Below are 8996 nucleotides of genomic sequence, written 5' to 3' on the forward strand. Positions count from 1 at the left end.
CTGCGGCTGAAATTCAGGCCTTAACCGACAATCGTCGGTGAGCTAATCAGATGGACTCGCTCCCCCAACTATATCCTTAGTAGTAGTTAGATGAGATATAGAGAGACAGATATAGAAGTATATAGACATTTACCATGTAGCTTGGCAAGCCTCCTCTCACTGACTCTCTCAAAGAAAGATAGACATAGTTGGGAAATCCTTTCTTCTCCATACTCTCTTCTTAATTCTCTAGATACTAACCTGTATATACTTATGAGTACTTATAAGAGTTTTTTTTTGGACAGATGGCTATTGGTCCAAAGGTGTTGTCTCGTGGACATGCAAGACGTAGTAGGATATGTCAAGCCTCTCGAGCTACGCGACGTGCAGCAGCACGAGATAGAGTTCGATGTTCTCTGGGTGAGATTGATGTGCCTCGCTGGGAAGATTGCCAGCATTTGATAAACGTGAATCGATGCAATGAATTTCCTCGGGGAATGATTGCATTGGATGTAGATAACGATTCAATTCTCTCGCAAAGTTATGTAGGGATTGAAGTGGAAAACAATTTGGAAGCCAATAATGGAGATGTTCTTGAGGAGCCTGTAATTGTCTCTAGAGAGGGAGATTACTCCAAATTTGAGACACTTTGCCTATCTATCACCTACTTATATTCTGAGACCACTTCCTTGATGCATATCTCTATGTTGTCTATTTCTCATGAAAAGTGTATTCTTCACAACGTAGGCAACTTGGATTTTGCATGTTACTTTTGTGGTGCTTTAGCTTGGAAAACAGAAGGAAAGAGAATTCTCACATTTGTGGGGAAGAGTTGTTGCAACTCAGGAAATGTTTCTTTGCCGCCATTAAGTGAACCTCCTTTAGAATTAAGGGAATTGATGCACGGGGGTAATACTAGAAGTAGAAAATTCTTGAAACATATCAGAGCATACAATAGCGTGTTGGCATTTGCTTCTTTGGGAGCTCATATAGATGGATCTCTCTGCCAAAGAAAAGGAAGCTATACCTTCAAGGTGCATGGATCTATTTATCATAACATTGGTCCATTGATGCCAGAAGAGTGATCAGGTCAAATCCCTCGCTTTGCTCAGTTGTATTTTTTTGACACTGAGAATGAGTTGCAAAACAGGATGAGTCATGTTTCTAAACTCAAACTAGATGTTTTGGAAAGCTTGCAATCGATGATGCATCGAGTAAATCCGTATGTTCAAGCTTTTAGGGGGTTTGCTACAATGGTCCAAAATTCCAATATTCCGGAGATTAGGATGGTCCTTACTGAGAAGCGTACAAATGGCTGGCAATATGTTGCTCCAACAAGTGTGGAAGTTGCTGCAATCATGCCTGGTCAGGGTGAAGAGAGCAACATTGGCCATCGTGATATTGCGTTGAATCTTTTGGGTGGTGGTCTAAAACGAATCTCAAATTTCCATAGGTCATACATGCCTCTATTATATGTGTTGCTATTTCCAAATGGTGAAGAAGGTTGGAATCCTTACATACCCCAAGGGAACAGAGCGGAAGTAAGTAGAGAGCGAGTAAATGGAACTACAAAGTATATTTCTACAATGGATTTCTACAAGTATAGATTGCAAATTAGAGATGACACGACACAATTTCTTTTACATGGTGGTAGGCTACTGCAACAATATATTGTTGATGCATATAGTTGTATGGAGGAGTTGAGGCTTTTGTGGGTTCGTAATCATCAAAGTGAACTTTGCAGTGAGGTGTATCAAGGCTTGACAGATATGGTTGGAGCAAGAGATGGAACAAGGGATGATAGAGAACTGTTATTGGGTGCTAATGTTGGAAGAAGGGTTGTATTGCCTTCTTCGTATGTTGGTGTCCCTCGCTATATGCACCAGCTATACCAGGATGCCATGGAAATTGTACGCAAGAGAGGAAAACCTGATCTCTGTTACCATATACATGTGGTAGTGATGTGTGTGAACACACTAGGACCGTTGGGGCATCTTTTCCCTCTTTAGGAGGTTTTTTTCCCCGTGCATTGTATATACGCCCATCACTCTAGGGCTATCTATCTTTCCATTGCACACTAAGTGAAACACTCTCTATTGTGTGCCTTGAGCTTCCTTCGTCTTCTCCAAGATGTGTGTGTTTCTATGCAACCCTAATTCCAACAATTGGTATCAGAGCAGGTCACGTCCTCCCGGGCTTAGTCGCCAGCTGCTCCAGCACACGCCTGCTCACTTTCTCCAATTTCAGTGAGCTTTGGCGAGCGTTCGCAGGTCGACAAAAATTTTGGGTGAGCTCGAAGAGCTCGGTCTGCTCAGAATTTTGATTTGGGCTCATTTCGGCCTCTGTTTCCACTACAGGCAGTACTGCACAAGCTATTTTGTCATTTTGTGCAGAATTTCTGTCAGTGCCGTTTTCTGCATATCAGGTGCCTTACTGTCTTCTACGGTTTGTGCTATATAGCACAGGTTGTTCCCGCTCCCTTTCTCCTATTTTCGGGCAGTTTTCACATCAGGTGCAGCATTTACCATGGCTGACAACAACAACACAGATGTGTTCAAGATGTTTGCTGCTGAGGATAGGTTGGATGGGGACAACTACCCTATGTGGGCTTATATGATGCAACATGTTATTGTGTCAAAGGGTGTCTGGAACATTGTGCAGGGCGCTGATGTACGTCCTGGTTTTGAGGATGTAGGCGATGTTGAGGATGTTGCAGGTCTTGCTGCAAGGATTGCAGCTGTTAGAGTTGTTTTTACTACAGCAGAACAAGCTCGTTGGGATGTTAAGGATGCGCAGGCTCATGCATTGATTGCGTTTTCTGTGAAGCGCACCATTGTTCCTCACATCCGTTCAGCAAAATCTGCAAAACAGTCTTGGGATATTTTAGCAGGTCTTTATGCAAGCCGCAATGAGGCTAAAATTGCTTTGCTACGTAAAGAGCTGGAGTCGAAGATTATGCATGAGTAAGATGATATGGACACTTTCCTTGCTAGTGTCAAGGATATCAATGAGCAGCTTATTTCTACAGGTGAAGTCATTTCAGACAGCTCCCTTGTGCAGACTGTTCTTGATGCCTTACCAGATTCCTACCAGACTTTTGCTAGTACTTGGAGACTGATGACCCAAGGAAATCCTGAAGTTGTCAAGTTTGATGCATTATGCACATTGCTGTTGCAAGAGTCACTTTCTAGAAAAAATAGGACTAGGCAACGTGCAGTTGAACAGGCCTTTATTGCTTCTCAAAGAAACGGTGGTAACAGTAATGCAACCACTTCTTATGGTTCTGCTGCGAGTGGCAAAAATTATGTTCCTAATGCTTCTGCTGGCAGTACTTCGTCTGGTAATTCTAGTGATAAGGGCAAAAAGAAGATGCGCTGCCATTATTGTAAAGCCAATGATCACTTGATCAAGTCGTGTCCTAAGTTGAAGGCCAAAGAGGCTAAGAAGAAAGAGGGTGGTTCCACTGCAAATGCTGGTTCCACTACAAATGCAGCCATTGTTGAGTCTTCTGTGAAAGGAGACTGTGTTGCTGATGTTGATGCAAAATGGGCTTCTAGCGCAGAGTGCACTTACAATCCTGCTGTCCATGATGCATGCTTGTCAGTTGCTATAGACTCACATGTGTGGTAATTTGACAGTGGTGCTACAAAGCACATTACCTCACATCGTGAATTGTTTACCTCTCTCGAGTCTGTCCCTCTTGGGAATTCAGTCACTTGTGCCAACAATGCCTCTTATCTAGTTCAAGGAGTTGGAAAGATTGTGCTCACTGCTGCTAATGGCAGTTCCTTCACACTTGTTGATGCACTTTATGTACCTGGGATCGAGAAGAATCTCTCGTCTCTATCCGCACTTGCTAGACTTGGACTTGTAGTCAAATTTGTGGATGACAGATGTACAGTTCATGATCTCAGTTTTGGTGATGAAATTGTTGCATCTGGCCTTTTGTGCCGTGGGCTGTATAAGCTCACTTTGTATGACAAGTGTGGACAAAATGTTGCAAATGCTGTTGCAGATTCAAGGGCTATTTCAGATGCAAAACTTTGGTATGCACGTTTTGGTCATCTGAATTTTGCCAGTTTGCTGCGTTTGCAGAAATCTGATATGGTTGCTTCTTTGCCGCCTCTTGAAGCACCTGTCAAACATGTCTGTGAAGGCTGTATTTTGGGTAAGATGCAGCGTTCCAAATTTCCAAAGGATGGGTCAGTTCGGGCCACATGTAGGTTGCAGCTTGTGCATAGTGATGTTTGTGGGCCCATGCAAACTCCGTCCTTGGGCAATTACCTGTACTTTGTGACTTTCATTGATGACTACTCCAGGCATGCATGGGTATTTCCGCTTAAAGCGAAGTCCGAAGTTTTTATGTGCTTCAAAAAATTTCTGGCTATGGCTGAGAATGTCTCGAAATGTACTATGGGCACCCTCCGTTCCGATCGAGGGGGGGAGTATATGTCTCATGAATTTAATGCATTTCTGGCTAGTCGTGGGATAAAACACCAATGTACAGTGCCTTATACACCTTAGCAAAATGGTGTTGCTGAGAGGAAAAACAGGTTACTGACAGAAATGGCACGATGTATGGTCAAAAGTCAAGCTTTACCGCATTCTTTTTGGCTTGAGGCCATCATGTGTGCCACTTATGTTCTTAACAGGTGTCCTACGAAAGCTTTGCAGTCTATTACTCCATATGAAGCATGACATGATAGAAAGCCTTCTATTGAGCACATGCGTGTTTTTGGCTGTTTGGCATATGCTTTGGTGCCACAAGTGCAACGCAGAAAATTGGAGGATAAGGCTGTCAAATGTATTTTTGTTGGTTATAGTGTTGAAAGCAAAGGTTACAGGTTGTATCATCCGCAAACAAAACGTATTCTGGTTTCTCGGGATGTAGTGTTTGTGGAAGATTCTGTTCAGCCCTTGCTGTCATGTACTAGAGACAATAATGTAAGCTCACAGGACATTTATGACACTTTGTTGCCTCTTTTCAGTGGTGGAAATACGAATGTAGGTTCCAATGAGGCAAATGTACAGCCTATGGGGGTTTTTGAAAATGTTTTAGAACAGCCTATTACTGATGCAGATGTACTTGATGAGGAAGGGGCTGAAAATGAGCAGGCTAGAGGTATGCCAAAATGGCTGGTGCACACTTTGCGTGATAGTAAATTGGATGCACCTTTGTCTAGTCGTACTCGTTCAGGCTCTCGCCATGCATCTTATGCATCAGATTGTTATGCTTTGGCTATGTCTAGCTTACATGATGTTGAGGAGCCTCTGACTTTTGATGAAGCACAGAATTCAGAAAATTGGATGGCTGCCATGTAATCAGAATATGATGCACTTATAGAAAATGACACATGGACTTTATGTGATTTGCCTCCTGCCAAAAAGGCCATTGGTACGAAGTGGGTTTACAAGTTGAAACGCAAGCCGGATGGTGAGATTGATCGCCATAAGGCTCGACTTGTTGCAAAGGGTTATGCACAGCAAAAAGGCATAGATTATGAAGAGACTTTTTCTCCCACTTGTCGTATGACTACTGTGCGTTTTCTATGTGCATTGGCAGCTCATTTTGGTTGGGATGTACATCAATCAGACATTGTTACTGCTTTCTTGAATGGTGACATATTTGAGGAAGTTTATGTAACGCAGCCTCGCGGTTTTGTCATAAAAGGACAAGAGGACAAAGTGTGCAAATGTAACAAGGCTTTGTATGGGTTGAAGCAATCTCCTCGTGCTTGGTATGAGAAAGCTGACACTCATTTGGTCAAACAAGGCTTTCGTAACAGTCCAACAGAAAGCACATTGTATGTAAAGCGTGATGGTGATGTATTTCTCATCGTGGTTCTTTATGTTGATGATTTGCTGATCACTGGACCAAATGAGAGACATATTTCTGAATTTTAAGGCTGATTTGAATGCTACTTTCAAGATGAAATATTTGGGGCTATTGCATCATTACTTGGGTATACAGTTTAAGCAGTGTGATGGTGGTATTGCCTTGTGTCAGAAAAGTTACATAGAGACATTGCTATGTAAGTTTGGACTTGAGGATTGCAAACCAATTGCCACTCCCATGGAAATAGGTTTGAAGTTGAGTCTACATGATGCTGGCGATCCTGCTGATGTCACTCTTTACCAAACTGCTGTTGGCTGCCTCATTTATGTATGCAACACAAGGCCGGATATTCAGTTTGCAGTCTCACAGGTCAGCAGATTTATGCATAGCCCAGGGTCTAAGCATTGGCAGGCTGTCAAGAGGATTTTCTGCTACCTTAGTGGCACTTTACATCTTGGCTTGTTTTATCCCGAGGGGGGATCATTGCCGCTAGACTTACATGCTTTTTCGGACTCGGATTGGGCTGGTTGTTTTGACACGAGAGTGTCCACAAGTGGTTTTTGTTTCATGCTTGGCAGCTCATGTATATCATGGTTGAGCAAGAAGCAACCTACTGTGGCCACTTCGAGTTGTGAGGCTGAGTACAGGGCAGTCTTCACAACTACGGTTGAGTGTGTATGGCTCAGACGCCGTATGGCTGATTTGGGTGTTGGACAGGACACTGCCAACACTATCTACACTGACAGTCAGAGCGCATTGGCAGTTGCGAGGAACCCAGTTTTTCATGCTCTCACAAAGCACATTGAGGTGCATTACCACTATGTCAGGGAGAGGCTCTCAGCAGGAGAGATCATCTTGGCTTATGTGCCAACACAAGACAACCTTGCAGATCTTTTCACAAAGGCATTGTCTTGTGAGAAGCTTGAAGCTTTCCGCAAAGCTTTGGTCTTACTCCCCTTTGTGGACTGATCCTGTCCTCAGGGCATGGAACTTCCCTTTACTCATGTGCCAGCTCTCGTTCACCGCATCACTCTAGGGGTAGTGATGTGTGTGAACACACTAGGACCGCCGGGGCATTTTTCCCCTCTTTAGGAGTTTTTTTCCCCCGTGCATTGTATATACGCCCATCACTCTAGGGCTATCTATCTTTCCATTGCACACTGAGTGAAACACTCTCTATTGTGTGCCTTGAGCTTCCTTCGTCTTCTCCAAGATGTGTGTGTTTCTTTGCAACCCTAATTCCAACAATCTCTTCATTACATTCACATGCAATCCTGGGTGGAAGGAGATACAGGATGCATTACTGCGTGGACAAACATCCAATGATCGTCCTGATCTTACTGCCTGTGTTTTCTACCATAAGTTCAAGGATTTGATGGACTTGCTGATTAAGAGAGATATTTTTGGTAAGGTCATTGGACACATTTATGTGATTGAGTTCCAAACGAGAGGCCTTCCTCATGCTCACATTCTATTGATACTTGCATCTGAGCATAAGCCAATAGAGACATTGCATTATGATAAGATTGTGTGTGCGGAGCTTCCTGATAAAGTAACGTTTCCACAGTTGTATGATGTTATCAGTCGGTGTAATGTGCATGGCCCGTGTGGAAAATTGAATAAGAATGCTCCATGTATGAAAGATGGGAAGTGCAGGTTTAAATATTCTTGAAGCTTCAATGCATCGACTACTGTGGCTAGGGATGGATACCCAACGTACATGAGGAGGGATGATGGAAATTACAGTGTTCGTAATAAAGTGCAAATGAGTAATAAATGGATTGTTCCATACAATTTGTTTTTGTCAATAAGGTACAATGCACATATCAATGTGGAGGTTTGCTCCACTATATCCGATATGAAATATCTCTACAAGTATGTGTATAAGGGATATGACAGGGCCACTGTTGTTCTACAAGATAGTGAAGGGCTTCTAAATGAAGTTACAAACTATCTTAATGCTCGATATGTATCAGCATCTGAGGCTTTCTGGTGTATACTTGGGTTTCACATGCATCAAGAGAAACCTGACATACAATGGCTCCAAGTTCACTTGCCTCATCAAAATCAAGTCATCTTTAGCGACAGAGCGACTGTACAGAGTGTGGTGGAGGGAGATGTCAGCAAAAAGACAACGCTCACTGAGTGGTTTGTTGCAATTCAACAATATCCAAAGGCCAACGATTTGTTGTACATAGACTTCCCAACAAAGTGGGTTTGGAAGCCAGTAAGTAGAACATGAACTCAAAGACAGATTGGTGACATGATTGGAAGAATGTACCACATTGTTCCCAATGCTGGAGATTTGTACTATTTGCGTATGTTACTCAACATGTGCAAAGGATGTAAGTCTTTTGAGGATATTAGAACCTTCAACGGATGAGTATATGACACATTTAAAGAAACATGTAATGCATGAGGATTACTGCAAGTTGATGATGAATGGTTTCTTTGTTTGGAAGAAGCTTCTTTTCAGCCAAACAGAGCAACAATTGTGCCTACTGTTTGTAGTCATTTTGGTTTTTTGTGAACCACTACATCTTGCTGCATTGTGGAATCTCTTTTGTAAGGAGCTTTCTGAGGACCATGTATATCATATGAGGGTTCACACAAATGATGCAAATATCTGTGAGCACATGGCACAAAACCAAGCTTTGTCAAACTTAGAGACAATGCTTCAACACTATGGAAAGAGGCTCTCGGATTATTCTGGAATGCCTCAGGTGGATCACACCTTGAAAATTATGAGTGAGCATGGAGTGCTTGCTGAAGAGTTCATGTATAACAGAGAGGAACAAAGAGTATTGTCTGCTCGAATGGAATCATCTTTCAATGTTGGGCAAGGGAAGCTTACAATTGGGTTTTACAAGCATCTTGCATGAGCAGAGGGACTTTTTTTTTCTTGGATGGGCCAGGTGGAACGGGAAAGACTTATCTCTACAATGCTTTGCTCTCTCGGATACGCGGAGAGTCCAAAGTTTCTTTGGCATGTGCATCTTCTGGGATTGCAGCACAGCTTCTCGACAATGGAAGGACTGCACACTCTAGATTCAAGATCCCTATTGATATAACTTCTGAGTCCACATGTAACATTAAAGTAAACAGCCAGCTTACTGAGCTGTTGTGAATGAGTTCACTGATCATATGGGATGAAGCCCCCATGGTGCATAGACACGCTTTT

At 42.8% G+C, this 8996-nt stretch overlaps 1 protein-coding gene across 1 annotated transcript in view; it reads left to right on the forward strand.

The window, feature by feature from the left end:
* The window catches only part of LOC147447517 (uncharacterized), a 10178-nt gene extending 1481 nt beyond the window's left edge, over positions 1–8697 (forward strand). Inside the window, exons 2-7 of the mRNA XM_086523629.1 lie at positions 285–584; positions 766–830; positions 1130–1934; positions 7101–7471; positions 7628–8042; positions 8158–8697. Of these exons, the coding sequence (XP_086379755.1) occupies positions 285–584; positions 766–830; positions 1130–1934; positions 7101–7471; positions 7628–8042; positions 8158–8697 (2496 nt within the window). The remainder of the gene's footprint in view (positions 1–284; positions 585–765; positions 831–1129; positions 1935–7100; positions 7472–7627; positions 8043–8157) is intronic.
* The last annotated feature ends 299 nt before the right edge of the window (positions 8698–8996 follow it).

The sequence above is a fragment of the Adiantum capillus-veneris genome, chromosome 11, assembly GCF_014529385.1.
Source record: "Adiantum capillus-veneris isolate H3 chromosome 11, ASM1452938v2, whole genome shotgun sequence".
Classification (NCBI taxonomy): Eukaryota; Viridiplantae; Streptophyta; class Polypodiopsida; order Polypodiales; family Pteridaceae; genus Adiantum; species Adiantum capillus-veneris.